The following is a 16,008-nucleotide window of genomic DNA, read 5'->3' on the forward strand; positions in this document are numbered from 1 at the left end:
AGCCCAGTCCTCATATTCCCCTCCCTATGGTTCCTTTCAGGCCTCCTGTCGCTTGCACGTCTTCTTTTTTTCCTACACCAATGTGTTATTAGACAATAAGGTCAGACTCTCTTAGACTAGAATGACAAGCACACTCTACTATGAAGCTGATGAGGCACAGAAAAGAGAGAAGAAAACGAGGAGAAAGTAGATTCTGACCTTTATTATAGATCAGTTTTTGCTTTATGTAACTGAATCGAAACACACATAATGAGTTTGCACACAACACACCTGCTCCACTGAGCACCTGACACTCATAATTCTGTTGAAGGCTTATTTTTTGCCTGATCCTTATACACTGCTCAAAAAAAAATAAATGAACACTTTAAAAACACATGAAATTTCACTGCAGCTACTCAGATGCTACTCAGTTTGTATAGCCTCATGTGCTTGTATGCATGCCTGACATCATCTGTCTCATTATATGAGACAGATGATGACAGATGGTGTCCTGGAGGATCTCCTCCCAGATCTAGACCAGAAGACCACTGAGCTCCTGAACAGACTGAGGTGAAACTGGGCAGCATCTAATGGATCAAAACATAATCTGTGAAAGTGGTGCCAGTGGTGGACCTGCCGATTCTGGTATTCTATAGCAAATGCCAGCTCTCCTAGAGTAACTCCCTCTTCTCGAGTCTCCTCCATGGCTTTGAGATGTGCTGGGAGAAACAGCAAACCTTCTGGCAAATGTACATACTGATGTGCTATCCTGGAGGAGTCGACCAATAGGGACCCTTACCTCTGAAACCATTCCTGTTTTGGAGGTTGTCCCATTGTTGCCCCTCTAGTTCACCTGTTATTAAATTCAGTAACACCAAAGCAGCAGAAAATGATTAACAATGCCCTCTGCTACTTGATCAGTATTCAAGAAATTTAACAGAGTTGTAGCTCCTTTAAATTTTAATAATCCTACACTTTTTTGTGTGTTTCCTATATTTCCCCATGTCTGCATCAAGCTTGTTTTTTGTTAATTTCCTGTTTTATTTTGAAGGTCAGTCCCTTGTGTGGCTTTCTGTGTTTTAAATTCCCTCCTTGTGTTTTATCCTCATCCTCATTGTTGTCCTGTCCTTTTATTGGACTCCTGTTTTCATCAGGATTCTTAATCACTGCCTTTGGTTATTTCCTGTTGCTTGGTTTGGTTGTTTGGTTTTTGCTTTTTCCTGCATGTCCTTGTAATTTTTGCATGCAATCCCAGGAAATGGGCTTTCTATTTAATATGTAAAGACAATCAACGCACTGTGTCCTTATCAAAGCGGCCTTCTGTGAGCGCTGCCACATTCACCAAACAAATGCCACAAAGATGCCATGGAAAAAGCTGCAGCTACCAGGAGTAAAAATAGTCACTGTACTTCCTGCCCCTCTTTTTCTTCTTCTGTTTCTCAACGATCTATTCTGGGTCTAGAGCTTCACAGTGCTGTCATCAACACCACTCTGTTACTGTGGAATGACTCACAAACAACTAAAACGAGCACTGTGTCAAATTGGCCAGTCATGCACAGATCCTTACGACCACTTATAGTGATGAAGAATTTAACTCACCTGGAAAAAAACAGTTATAGTTTGTCCCTCTTCCTGTTTTTATTACTGTGCACCACCCTGTCTTAAATATTCCACTTATTCTCACTCTTATTTTGACATCAGAGTCTTAACTTTTCATCTTCTCCTTTTCCCTCACTCTGTTCAGATGCCACAGCATGCAGAGCTCACTCTGTTATTAAGGACATCTGTAGCTGTTCAGAGGATGCTGGCCACAGTGTGTGTGTGTGTGTGTGTGTGTGTGTGTGTGTGTGTGTGTGTGTGTGTGTGTGTGTGTGTGTGTGTGTGTGTGTGTGTATAAGTGTACAAAACTAATACTGTATTTCTCCGGTGGTGTCCGGCAGCCTCGCCTCTGTCAGTGCACTTGCCATAATCAGTGTGTGAATGTGTGTGTGAATGGGTGAATGACTGAATGTAGTGTAAAGCGCTTTGGGGTACTTAGGGACTAAGTAAAGCGCTATACAAATGCAGGCCATTTACCATCTAGCTTGATTGTGGTTTGGGTTATGTGGCCCAGGATCATAGAAAACAGGTCTGCCCCAGATCTGGTATTAAACTGGCACTTCTGACTGACCGGTGTCATGGCAGGGTGTATGTCAACCAGATGTGGGCCAGGTCTGGCAATGATGGCACTATTTATGTTCCTATTTTCCTATTTTAGTTAGAAGACCCAAATGCCATGTTGCAATACTATACTCCTTGTGCTGGCCCATCTCAGGCAAGCGAGATCTGGGCCACCAAAGGGCCGTCATTCTTTGCGGTATGTGGGACATGTGTAAGCACATTGTGTGGGCCAGATCAGGGCCATACCAATTTTGCTATGTGGGAATATGATGAGTCTACTGCTCTTATGTCCAGCAGTCTTTAAGCTACATGCTAACATGAATGCTAACATGATCTGGCACATGCTGATAATATTCGCAAAACACACTAAACACAGAGTACATCTGAGGTTGACAGGAAAGTGTGAAAACTATGCAAAATTTCACGCTAATCTAAGAGACATTTAACAATAACAAAAACCCACTGTAGGTCTCATCAATCATAAAATCACTCCTCATGTCTTCATATTTTGCTTCCAAAGAGCTAGACTCTCTTACAGTTTTAAAGTTGTTTTTAGCAATAGTTCTCCAGGCTTTCTGAAAGTTTTTGAACATTGTTTTTGGACAACAGCTGCTTTTTTTCAGTTATTTTCATTTACAGGTAAAATGGTTTTTTGCACCAACAAGATGATTCCCAAAGAGATTTTATTCAAAAACTTGGCTTGGAAATCAGTAGATGACCATAAAGTCTCCTCACCATTCTCAGACTGCCACCAGGACTTCTTGCGGTGAGGCTTAAAGGTAGTGATTACATTCTCTATCCGGTGACTGATGGTGTTGTACAGTGGATTATAAGGCCGTCGCGAGTCACAGTCAAAACACTTCTTTTCATCCTGCGGCAGGACAGCAAAATAGGAAGTGTGACAGAGTCACAGACAGAATGTAGTGAAGAAACACATTTAACTCCTTCAATTGTTACTTGAGATTAAAGCAGAGTTCAACAAAAACACTTACCTGCAAATGACTGACAATGCAGTAAGGCTCTTTCCATCTCATTCCACACGTGGATGAGGCTTTAAGGTTCTTCTCTCGTCCAACCAGTAAATCCCCAGTTGCTGGGTAACAGCTGCCATGGGCACAGCCGTGGCTTTGACTGGGGTCCTGACCAACAGCAACAGTCAGGACTGAAGGAAAGAACACAGGAAATTCATTAAAGCGAACAGGAAACAATGGTTGCATCACTGTCCAGCAGTGCACCCACTCACGAGCTTGAGTTGGCAAGTAAAGCAGACCTAATCAGTACCCTCCATTCTGACCTGATTATTTAGACAACATCACAAGCTCTTATCACTTCCCAAGGAAAAGACTCTAGGATGGGTAGTGAAACTAAACATGTGCAGCTTTGAGTCAATGGAATACTGCTGCATTAGTTTCATCAACATCCATTGTGAGTCCCTGCAAAATATCAAAGAGAAACTTTTGAAATGGTGGCAGATATAGTTAGCAATGGCCTTTAACATCAGGAAATTCTCACATCACTCCCTGTAAGGAAATAATATGAGCTAATGGTCAAAAATAACTATGTACAAATTAGTTTGCTTCTACAGATTATCAATGATATTATATATGAAACTGAAAACACAGATTTCAGTGACCTCTGTGTCCATATCTGTACAACAGCATGAGCAGTGTGACATCTGTGCTATTGTTCTTTGTGCATTTTGACAGTGTAGCACTTTTGTTAATAAAGATATGCTGTACTGGCCACATACAAAGAATAATGCTCAGCTATAAAAAAAACAAAACAAAAATCTGATTTTATCAATAAGTCATAGCTGAATTCTCAATCAAACAGTAGCAAGAAATATTTCAGTGTTGGGACAACATTATGTCAAAGCAGCTCTGAAGGTTAACAGGCTCTGATGTGTTCCAAAGAAATGACCCGAGCACAGGCGCTGGCTAAAAGCCAATGGGAAGAAGCCAATGCAGGTTTCCTTTTTATTGATGGTGATTATAATAGGGATGTGATTATTTACTCTAAGCCAGACTTGTAAGCTACGTAAAAAAGCAGAAACACCTGTTTTTTATAGATTTGGTGAGCACCACAAAGTACCGAGACAGGGCGTCTAGGTGATACAAAACTAGAGCCTCGCTGTGACTGAACAGCAGTGCTATGTGTGGGAGTTAAAATAAACCTCATAAACTTTCATGACAACCAGCAGCAGCCATCACACATTCCACCGGACATCTTGACGTGAGTTCCTCCTCCTGGGACCTCTGATCGTTTGTGTATGTACTGCTATGAGGAAACTGGTATGAGACGAGATCTTCGGGTGCTTGTTGTCAGTCTATGGGCTGTCAAATAACAGGTGTTTCTAATCCTCCCTCCCTCTCTATGAATGCACTTTAAATGGCCCTAAAAGATAAAATGCTAACACTTAACAACTTACTATGAACTTTTTTTGTAGCAGAATAAACTACATGCATTTATTGAGATCTTGGTGAGCCAGTGGGATTCTGAAAGCCTTTGGGCAAGGCTCCAAAACTTAACTGACAGCACACTTATTTTGAACCTTTTATGTGCCTCAGTTTCAGCTCATTTTCTCAAGAGGGAGTAATGTTCGTCTAAATGACTACTGTGAGCCTGCCATGACATCAACCTTCTGCATAATTGGGCGTTTCTGTGAAACACTGATATTTTTAATGCTTACACACATAAGGAAAGACTAGGTGCTATACCTGCTATACCTTTATACTCTCAGATGAGGCAGTTGAAATATGGACAATGCAGGTGACTGTCTAATGTCCAAAGGCAATTTATGCCATAACCTCAGGGCAACAATGGGGAACACTCTGTCCCCTAAGAGCTTCTGCTTAGATTTTTGTATATGTCCTCGGGCCATGGACCGGTACCGGTCCGTGAGTCGTTTGGTACCGGGCCGCGAGAGTTGAGGCTTGGGTATGAAATGTATGGTTTTCAGGGTTTTTATCGGTTTTTAGCATTATTTTGTTATCGTTTTTATCGTTAACTCGGTTTTCCTGGGTCTTGTCACATGTGTTATGAATAAATCTTCTTTTTTTCGGTACCGGTACTAGTTTTATTTTGTTGTATTTATCCGCGACACCTTAAAGGCCGGTCCGTGAAAATATTGTCGGGCATAAACCGGTCCGTGGCGCAAAAAAAGTTGGGGACCGCTGGGTCAGATGACCTGAGAGCTCAGACAGGAGCCTGATGGCAACAGCGCAGAGGATTTCACATGGACACTGACATATGACACACCCAATCCTGACATACACTACGGAGGAAACCTGTGTTTGACTGGCATTTGACAAAGTTTCACATTTGTTGAAGCTAAGTGCGCAACAAGCAGATGAGGTCACAGTCTCACACACACCTGTGCATCTACACCAACACTTCTTCTATCTTCTTCTGCATGAAGATACACTCATTAATGTATTTAAACTCATGGCTCAAATGACAGTTTAAAGGCACTTTAACCTTTTGTAGCCCCCCTTTTAAGTGAACAACTATGTGCTTGTTGATTACACAAAAGACACCTGTTAGAGGATTTGTTGAGCAGTTATTATTATCAAAGAAATCTGACATTGAGAGGACACTGAGTGAGTCAGATGGATGGTTTGATGGGTGAAAGAAAAAAGAGAGACAGCCTTTGTGCAGACAATGAGAGGATATACACAGATGCTACTTGATACCTATTTGGGAAACTACTGACACACTCTCAAAGGTGTTCATGTGTACATGTATCAGAGGTGGAGAGGAGAGGGTGGAGGAGTAAAACAGACATCTAATGTGTCGTGTAATCACTAGGTTTCTGGATGTCTTTTATCTCTCTGTGAAAAATTCACCGGCTTTACGCTGTGCTCCCAGGATGACATCACCACTTGTAAAAACAAGACATGTAGGATAATGAACAGATTGGTCACAAAGACGGTGCTGCACCATAAACCTCCATGCAATTGGAAGACGCCAACTTGTCTCAAAACACTCACTAACTAAGCACTTAGCAGTAATGAAGCTTAAAAAAGAACAATGCAAAGCAGAAGCAGGGACTATTCACCCTCTAAGTTAAAGCTGTAACTTTCATTCTGAAACTAACACATTACAAAACTTTGAAGAGAGCGGGGATCCTTTTTTAACTTTAGCTTCACAGTTTCACAACTGCTTAGCACATGGTTGGCAACTGTTTGCAAACAAGTCAGCATCCTCCATAGAAACTACTGATGACTTCAGAAATCTGCCAACAACCAAAGCAAATGCAAAGGAGGTTGTCTGTGCAGCACCATGTGTTTTACTGCAAACAATTTTTCCTAGCAACAGCAAGCAGCTTTCCACAATCGCCAACTGGCCAGGGAATACATATTTTTTCCAATGAATGAACCTCTGTTGCAACCCCTAAAGGGGGCTGCCAAAAGAAGAAGAAGAGGACAACAGTAATCAGACAGATTTTAAAGGTCCAGTGTATAAAATCTTACCACTAGATGTCACTAAATTGCAGTCTGTATTCCGTTTTCTTACCCCTTACAATTCCAAATACATAATCCAAGGATAATGCAGAAAAAAACAGCAATGGCTGACTTTTCTAGACTGTTTATCCCCCATTTACCGCAGATACTCTTCTTCTGTCTAATGACAGCAGTACTGATCTGAATTGTTGAGGATATCCTGACATTTTCTGTGGGTAAGCACCAATGTCTGTGTCACTGTTAGCTGCTGTTAGCTGGCATTACTGAATGTCTCTTTAAAAGTGGACCTAACATTGTTGGACTTGGACCGTGACCCTATAACCCTCATAGTTTACCAACCAACAAAATGCCATTTGCTCATTCTGGCTTATCGGATGATCTACTTTTGTTTTAAATCAATTTACATTGCATATCTTTGCTTTTACCTTTGAACTTTTGATCACAAACATGCACTAAAAACAAGAGGGAGCAGTATTAGGTTCAAGGAAACTACCTTTAATCATTTAATCAGTTTTTCAAGAACATAATAAAAACTGCAGCACTGATAATTATGTTGATGACTGATGGAAGTGAGGGGATGTCAAGGCCCATGTCACAAGGACAATCCAGTGCATCAGCTGCTTCCTTCCTTCTTCTCCTCAATTTTTCTGATATACTGTCATTAAAGGAATGCAAAGTGAAACGTGGGGTGACAGCTGAAAGAAAAAAGGGGAGGCTCGGGCACTGCTACTGGTATGTGCAGTGTGTGTGTGTGTGTGTGTGTGTCACAAAGGCTGCAAAACAGTGCTGTTCAACCAGGCTTTTGTAACACCCTAGTAAAACCATACTGAATGTAGCTTGTACATCATCTTGCAGCCACATAGCACATTCTTATTTATTTATATTTGTTCTCTAATAATCTTGACATCAGACCGTAAAAACTGCTTTTGCTTTCCATGTCGTGTACTACTGCCAACAGCTGTTAACCTATTCTCAGCTTGAGTTAAAAACATGACATGAAATCATTACATTCATGCCCTTGGATGGTTAAATTTGGCTCTCAGGCGAAAGGTCTTCCACATAAGGAAAGTCTCTGACTGTCAGAGGCAGTGATACAGATTAAACTCTGCGGAGCTTTCAGAAATGAATTCACCACCCTCGATACACACACACACACACCTCCTCCAAGTGAAGTCTGCTTTTATTAAGGGTTCATACACCTTTTTCAGGGTCAAATTCAAGCACTATCAAGGTGAATTTTGTAGCTTTTCCAGCACATTCCCAAAAAACAAGGATGCACGTTTCACTTCACATCACCTCAGTAACAACACGTGAAAATGAAAACAAATCATCCTAGGTTGATTTAAATGCCTTTGTTACCCTTTTGCTAAAACAAAGAAAAACGCACCACACAACAATACTAAAAGGATAAGGTTGCCAGCAAGGCAGCTCAGGTGGAGAAATTTAGCTTTTAGACTTTGCGGCTCATTTTAATTCTCTATCTGATAAGAAAAGTATTCAATCAGATAGTTATTTGTGAATAAAATACAGTTACAATTTCAAGCAGTTTTAAGCACCGCATCCAAAATACAAACACTTGAAAGGACAATATTAAAATTCAAGCATTTTCAAGCACCCGTACGAACCCTGTTTATTCCTTTCATACTTGCCACTGATTGCACTCAAATTCTGACCATTCTCTATAAGCAGACCATATACCACATTAAATCGGCACTATTTCACAAAACTCTTGAGAAATGTTTCTCAGTTGTCAGCATGAGATGACCTCCTTTGCTCTCAGCATTTACATACTTTACTGTAACTCTTCGCTGCCTAGAGACTGGTGACAGATTACAGAAGATTTCTACCAGTGAAACATTCTCATTGTAAAAACTGGCATGTGGGGAAAAAAGAACAATTAAAAATGTAAAAGTTTGTGGACAGAATCTGCAACCTTCAGTACTTTTTATGAAATTGTGTCTGGTTTTATACTACACACCTTCGCCTAACAAACACACAAAGCAAACTGAGAAAGTGAAGGAGAACAGTCTGTTAGAACGATACTTTTCACTCAGTACCAACTATATTAGCTAGCCTAAGATTAATATATTGTTAGTTTTTCAAAGTCAGCATGCATAATCTGTGCAGAGATGAAACTGCACTGCAACAGCTGTGATAAATCTGAATGGTAGTGGGCTAATATGTCAAGTACTGATATCACCTCCAACTAGAAGCCTGCAGCTCACTACAGGAATAAATCAGCTACACTTTGTTTGCATATGGTTTCACATCATCACCATCACAAAGCTGTAAAACGGTTTTCCTTCTTTCAGTTTGCCTCTTTAATTTCCTTAAATTTGTCACTCAGCTGTACCCATCTAATCCACAGACTAATGAAAACCTCTAGCTCTGTGTGTGTGAGTGGGATGTGACATCAGCGTGGTACATTCCAGAAGCACGGTCTGGCAAGACAGTTTGCTGTCACATGAACCAGTGTAAACTCTGCAGGAAACCAAGGCAAACAGTCAAAAATTGGACTGAAGAGAAAGCACGTAAGGACACACGTATTTGCTGGGAGAACACAGACAATACATGCATCCAACATTAATAAAATGATGGAAGGGTCAGATCCAATATTAGCTCACCCGGGGAAGTGAACAGACAGGATTAGCATAATTTAAGAGCTGCATGACATAAGACAGTGTGGGACTAGAAGGCACCACAGATATGTTTAGCAGTCACCATGGCATAGCTGCTTTAAGGGCCCGGCAAAGAGAAGTCAACTGCTTTTATTTTTAACTCCTCCTAGCTAATTAGTTTACATTCCCCTTCCATGCGTCTCCGTCCTCTCTTTGCTCGGCACTTAGCTGATGGACGGTTAACTCCCACAGCCAAACAACCAGCTGGTCTTCCTCCTCCTCACCTCACAGCTCACCTCCCATCTCTCTCCTCCCTTAATGTCTACTGCACCGGGAGGTCAGAGCGGTGGATTCACCACTCTGACCTCCCGCTCACCTTGTTCATTACTGAAAAAGGCCTCCTTCCTAAAAATAGTTGCTAACCTTGATGTAACCCATCATTTAAGTAAATGATGTCCATAGCAGAGACGATACTGTGTCTGTATTTCTTACTTTCTTGTTAGAGATTCAAGGCTAAGCGTAGGGCCCACGACAATCTTGACATCTGTCAAAATTCTTGTAAAATCTAATAAATCAGTGGCTGAGACAAAAGTTTTACTGAATAAGAGCAAAATTATTTCTTTATTATCTCAAAATTATTATTACAAAAGCAGACCCTAAGAGCAGGGCCATGGATCTTGGGGAAAATGTCATAATCAACAAGGCTAACATGGAGGGCTCTAGTACGCTTTCTCTGAGACATCTTACAGATGCACACCATAATTCAAAACTGCAGTAACTGGAGTTACCACAGACACACAAGCCATTATTTACACATTTCACTTCATTTACACGTGAAGTCTTAAACCAATTAAAGTTTGTATTTCAAATCATTTCTATAATAAAAACTCCGACGTCTCCTCTGAGTCTTTCCCAACTGTTTATTACTGACCGCCTGCATTGATATCTAAAACGCAAGAGTTTCAGTGAGCAAGGCCAGGCGCTGCCCATTACACAGACTGTTACATTAACAAGGCATGGCACTGAGAAGCAGCTGGTTGGAATAGAGGATATGCTCACATTCCTGTCCCGTCCTGGAGATGTCTGAGCTGCTCCGCACCGGAGAGAAAATATGGAACAAGACACTGTGAGTAACAGGTGGGCAGGGGAGTGAGGAGCTAGAACAATGTCTGTTTTTATCTTAGCGGTACGGGAAACATGCTAAGTGCATTTAGTGCCCACCCCGCAAGCCGTCATTCCCACATGTCTGTTGTTACTGAGTACTTACATCCAAAGAAGCATCAACGTGAAACAGAGTGCATGATTTTGATGCATTTTGTTTTTTCATCAGGGAATGAGCAAATGGGAAATTCACATACATTAGTCAGCTACATCAACACAATCAAATGTTAGATTGCATGAATAATTCATATATTCGTGAGTTTATCCAGCATAATCTCCATCTTATGGAGATTAAACTGGTCAAACAGGCTTACAAACTGGTGGCCTGTCCAGGGTGCACCCCATCTTTCACCCTGTTGCAGCTGGGATGGATAGAAGGAGTCAAGACCTAACTTTGAGTGGATATATATCTATGCTGTGCAATTACGGTATCTTTAAATGCTGCTGATGTTAAAGTCCCCACTGCAAAACTGGCAAAATAGTACAGTCCCATCACATAACACCTACAAAGTGTAAGCTTTATGTGATCAGAGGGAGTTATGGAAACACTGCAGGTCAGATTTAGCAGGATTGTGTGAGATGTTTGCTGTAACCTAAAAATGATCTACCAGCCACACTCCCCCTGCCATGTTGTCTAAAGGTCAATAAATCCACCAAATACGAGGCACACGTGGCCACCAGATGCTGGGTGCAGCTTTTCCTTCGGTCATTTAACCAAAGAGACTGCACTCCTGTGGGTCTCTTTAGTGATTACGGTGCTGTGTATTTGCCTTGGTGCTCAGCAGGTGACCCAGAGCACCGAGCAGACTCCATACTCGTTTGCTGGACGTGCTAATCAGAGTGCCTGATGAAGAAAATCTGGCTCCACTTAGAGGGAAAACTGAAAGCATCACATGGGACTTGAAATTAGCATTTAGTGTGGTCTATTCTTGTGCTCACATTCCTGTATGTGACTCTAAGTGACTTTAATAACATAATTGCACTGTGTCGGCTTGATAAATGCTGAAATTGCCACATGTGTAAAAGAGAGGAGGGTAACCTTTGTGTGGCTTGAGGCTTAGGTCAGATCCTCTGAGCACAATTTAAAATACACTGGGGAATACTGCTTTCATGAAGTCATTTTGTAATACCAGGTCTGAACTGACAATGACCCCATTAGTCCCTTGAGAGAGGAGCAAAGGTAACCAAGAATTGTTAAGTTTTCTGTATCTCAAACTGGGTCTTTTTGCATTTATATTCACCCTTTTTTCACTGCAGGAGCTCAGGGCAGGTGTGGCACACTTACAGGAAATTCCCCTTATAAGCTCTTCCGGCCTTTCTCTTTCCACTGCAGTGTGGGACCTACTGGATTCACAAGGTGAAACAATGACGTTTACCTGAAGAAAAAAAAAACACTCCCAAAAAGAGGACTAACGGGGTCTGACTCAGTACAGACAGCAGGCTCTTCTATGTACCACAATCTGCAGCAGCCACAAAAGAAGGTTTCTTTTTTTTCCTGCATTGAAGCAACAGCCATTGTAAGTTTTATGAGTAGAAAGAGAGGTGTGGGGAAATACGGAGATAGAAAATGGGTGCAGTATTTGTAACATGGCGGGGCAATCACAATGACCTAAGACCATAAGGCCACACTGTAGGAGCTTGTATGCTTGCCTGAAAGGAGCAAGATATAGATCCACTTGCAAAAATGCAATGTAGTCATTACATCCATGTTTTCATTAGTGTATAATAGCCTGTAACTATGACTTATAAAAAACAAGCCTCCAAAATCCTTGGGGGCAGTATAATATTCAATGAAGTACATTTTTAATGCATCATTTTGTGGAGTATACATATCTGATTTCAGCAGTAAATCATGGACTGTTCATTCAGTGACTTGGAACATATGAAACAGCTAGCCCAAGGTTACAAGAAACATTATATATGTACATGGTTACATGTGGGGGTGTGTGTGTATGCGCACGTGCATGTGTGTAATTACAGGCCTCCAAGATGAAAGCACCACACACTGTGACTTCTTCCACTGCAACTCAAGTAAAATTTCAAATATCTCAAGAAAATGCTAAGCACACCAAATCCATCCTTCCCTTCTTCCTTTCTTCTTCTCTTTGTCTCGACTTCATCCCCCTTTTCCTTCTGTCCTTCCTCCCTTCCGTCTCCTTCCTTCAACCCTCCCACACTGCAGCGTCACATTCTAATTGCTGCTTGTCTGCTATCAGGTGTGGTCGCGTCTGAGAGCATAGCTAGTTTTTAACAAGCTATGCTACAGAACTCCATTAATCCTGTTATTGGACTTAGCCTGTGGCCCGTAGCAATAAAAGCTCCTGGCATCTGACAAACATAAAGACAGTGCAGCCACAGTTTTTGGAAAGGAAAAGGACATTCATATTTTTGCTTCTTGTGGATATTAGAGCCACATCTTATTGAATAAAAAGTATCCATTCATAACATCATTCATAACATTTGCTGAAAATAATTTGTTAATCTAGCATAAAAACTGCTTTCCTTTCATACTTTTGATTGCACGCTCACATCACAAATCGTCCTTACTTCCTTTGGATGTATATTCTGTTCCAATGGATGATGCTCATACTAAGCATGAACAAAGATTGTGTGAACAATTAATCCATGTTAACCAAAGGCTCAGGCTTCATAACTCTTTAACATGTTTATTCCCTTCTTTGATCTTTATGGGATTAGTCTCATCTCAAGGAATCCTTGCTAGCTATGAGCACAGAAGCCCCACCCACCTGCTGCTCTTACAAAGGGAAACCAATCAGAAAACAGCTGGCCTAAAGTGAGAGTGTCCTTAACCTCTAAAACAGGGAGGAGCTAAAACATGATGAGCAGAATAGGCCCACTTTAAACTACACCGTGCTTTCCCTAGTCTCACATGTTTCTGTGAATAATAATAACATCGTGATTTTTTCAAAGTGTGTTATGTCATTAACATTTACAGTGGCTAACTAAAGCTATGTGTCTGCAATCGTGTGTCTTCATACGACAGGTCACAGGTCACGCTTCTTTACAGCTGCGCATTCGTTCTCCTTGAGACTCACAGCAGCTCCACTCAGGTTCATAACTTCACCAGCCACTTCATTGTTTTTAATGAGGCCAGCACCATTTCCTGTTCCTCTCCATCACCTCCCCCATCCTCAAGTCCTCCTTCCTTTAGTTTATCTGCACCTCCCCTTTTCATCCAGAAAAGCTCCTGCCCAGGAAACCCAACTCATGGTCCTTTTATACAAACAGGTTTACTCTCTCCCTCCACCCCTGTGTCTAAAGTCTTTCTCTCCCTCTTCTTTCTCATTGTCCTGATTCTATCCTGATTGTACCCCCCACCCCCCTTCTATTTAATCAGGCTCTGTCTCCCCCCCTCTCTCTCTGTTTCTAGTACTGGTGGTTAGCAGGCTTTAGTGCACCATTGTTCTGGCATCTGCACATTTCCGGAGGCTGTCGCTTACAAAGGCTTTGGGAACACACTCTCTCGTTCCCACTGCCTAACCAGCTCTCACCTGCCCACACACACACACACACACACACACACGAGGAGGGTATCAGCAGTTCAAAAAAGCCAAATTCCTACACACATAAACCTGCAAGAAAGGTGTATTACAGAGGATTTACTTTGTGCGATGAGGCAATCCAGATCCCTTTTTTATGTTCAGGTTTGCTTGCTTTCTTTTCTTTCTTATTCCCAGCTCTTTCCTTTCGTTCCTACAGAGTAATGATGAGTTGGTGCCTCCTTCAACTGCACTTTAAATGGTTTCGAATACTAAAGGTAGGCGTCTAAAGGTAACTAGCCTTTTTGCCAGAGCTTATTTGTGCTTCACCAACACATATGGCCGTCTCGCTGCAGCTCCTACTTCTAACTGGAGTCATGAAGAAAAGAAACTAGCATGTGAAAAGAAAAGAAGAGTGAAGGGATGGCTGACTCTTTTGTTCCTGTGATCAGCCTGAGTCCTTTCTCGCTTTTGTCTCGCACACATAATGACACACGCCAATTAACCCCTCCTTTGACCTGTGGGTTTGGAATTGACCCTTGACCTCACAGCTCATCCTCAGAGACATCTGAATGGACACCTCCCAATGTTAGTAATGACAGCGCGGGAGGTTTATCAGGTCAAACACTTCCCACCTCTCTCTACTTATTCCAGCTGCTAACACTGTGATTTTGACCATAAAGATTATTTTGAACTGTGAATGCAAAGCTACACTATTAGAGTCCAAGGATGATATAATGGCGCCATAAATGACACAGAATAGGTCCTATGCCTACTGATATACTTGGTCAGTCTATTTATCTTTAATTCTTATTTATGTTTGGCAGTGGGTTAGCTTCCTCTGTCTGAAAACGATCCTCAGGAGTCATTTGTCAAATCAGAGTTCACCACATTAATCGTTCCTTCTGTCCTTCTGTCCAATTTAGTAAACTTAAGCTGAAGCCTGTGAGCTCCTGAAAAAGTCACCTTTAATCAAACTCCTGAAAGTATATAGCGTTGAAGATTAGACCAGAAGCAAAGACGTATTTTACTTTTAATTGTTGGTAATTGACGTGTTGAAAGCTCTTGTTAATCTGATTCATGAGCTGTGCGCTGGCTGTGACTTGATCAGGTTTAATTGACAGAACGCCATCATTACATTTGGACTTGAGTGCTGTTAATTGCTTAAAGATAAAACACGAGTACATGGCTTCTATCCCCTGCAGGGTTAAGCCCACAGTCCATGGCTGGACTGAACTGAACCTTGCTCCATGTCATTTCCATCTCTCAGTCTTCTCATAACCTGACTCTCCTAAAAACTGTTTTTATTTTGCCAGGAATTTTTGAGGAATCATATTTATAGCCCACTTTATCCCTTTTTCCTTCTTGACTTACTAAATGGGAAAACTGAGAATCAACTCTGACCTACACTTTACCTGCGTGGTTACATTTTCTACTGATACCCTTAAACAACACACACAGGCCTGCTGTGTGCAGAGTAAAAGGTTTATTGCTTGCTGTAATTGTTTCTCCTGTCCATGAACCACAAGCGTGGTTGTTCCATGTTCTTGTGGTGCGGCTGCCAAAAGCAGAACTTGTTCTGCTCATCAGTGGATCTCTTGAATAGAACTACTACTGTGGCCAACTTCTGTCCGCCACAACAAGATTCTCTCCAGGGAAGCACATGAGTGATGATTCTGAGGACCGACACCACAGCAAGCTGGTAAGTGAGCCATCCGGCAGGAAAAACGCAAGACAAGAAGGACCGGGGCTGGCTGGTTAGTAGTATATGAACGTGATGGGATTATGCGGTGCTTTATTGTCCAGCTGTGTAAAAATGTGTACAAAAGCAGCTCTGGGTAAACCATTACAGGCACCAAAGGGCACGGGTATATTCAATTCAGACAGATTTAGAAAGAAAAAAACTGTCCTGCAAAGTTTATTCTGATGTGACTCTGAGACATTAAGGCCAGCAACACTGACAGAACTTCAGTCCTGAAACCTCCCACTAAGCTCTGTCAGCCATCACAAAGAGCTGCAGATTTGATCAGTGAGGCCTGACAGCAGGCGCTCATAGACTTTAACTGCAGCAATAAGCACACTCGCTTCTAGCTGCAAGGAGCAACGCATTCAAATGCATTTACTGAC

The 16,008-nt window shown here is 41.7% G+C and overlaps 1 protein-coding gene across 1 annotated transcript in view; it reads right to left on the reverse strand.

Moving 5' to 3' along the window:
- lamb2 (laminin, beta 2 (laminin S)) overlaps nt 1–16,008 on the reverse strand; it is a 43,574-nt gene that overhangs the window by 25,878 nt on the left and 1,688 nt on the right. Inside the window, exons 3-4 of the mRNA XM_085393626.1 lie at nt 3,132–3,301; nt 2,875–3,010 (exon numbers count right to left, since the gene is read on the reverse strand). Coding sequence (XP_085249752.1) covers nt 2,875–3,010; nt 3,132–3,301 — 306 coding nt within the window. The remainder of the gene's footprint in view (nt 1–2,874; nt 3,011–3,131; nt 3,302–16,008) is intronic.

This window comes from Rhamphochromis longiceps, linkage group LG20 (genome assembly GCF_057381845.1).
Source record: "Rhamphochromis longiceps isolate RC_006_pf linkage group LG20, R_longiceps_female_GT1.1, whole genome shotgun sequence".
Lineage (NCBI taxonomy): Eukaryota > Metazoa > Chordata > Actinopteri > Cichliformes > Cichlidae > Rhamphochromis > Rhamphochromis longiceps.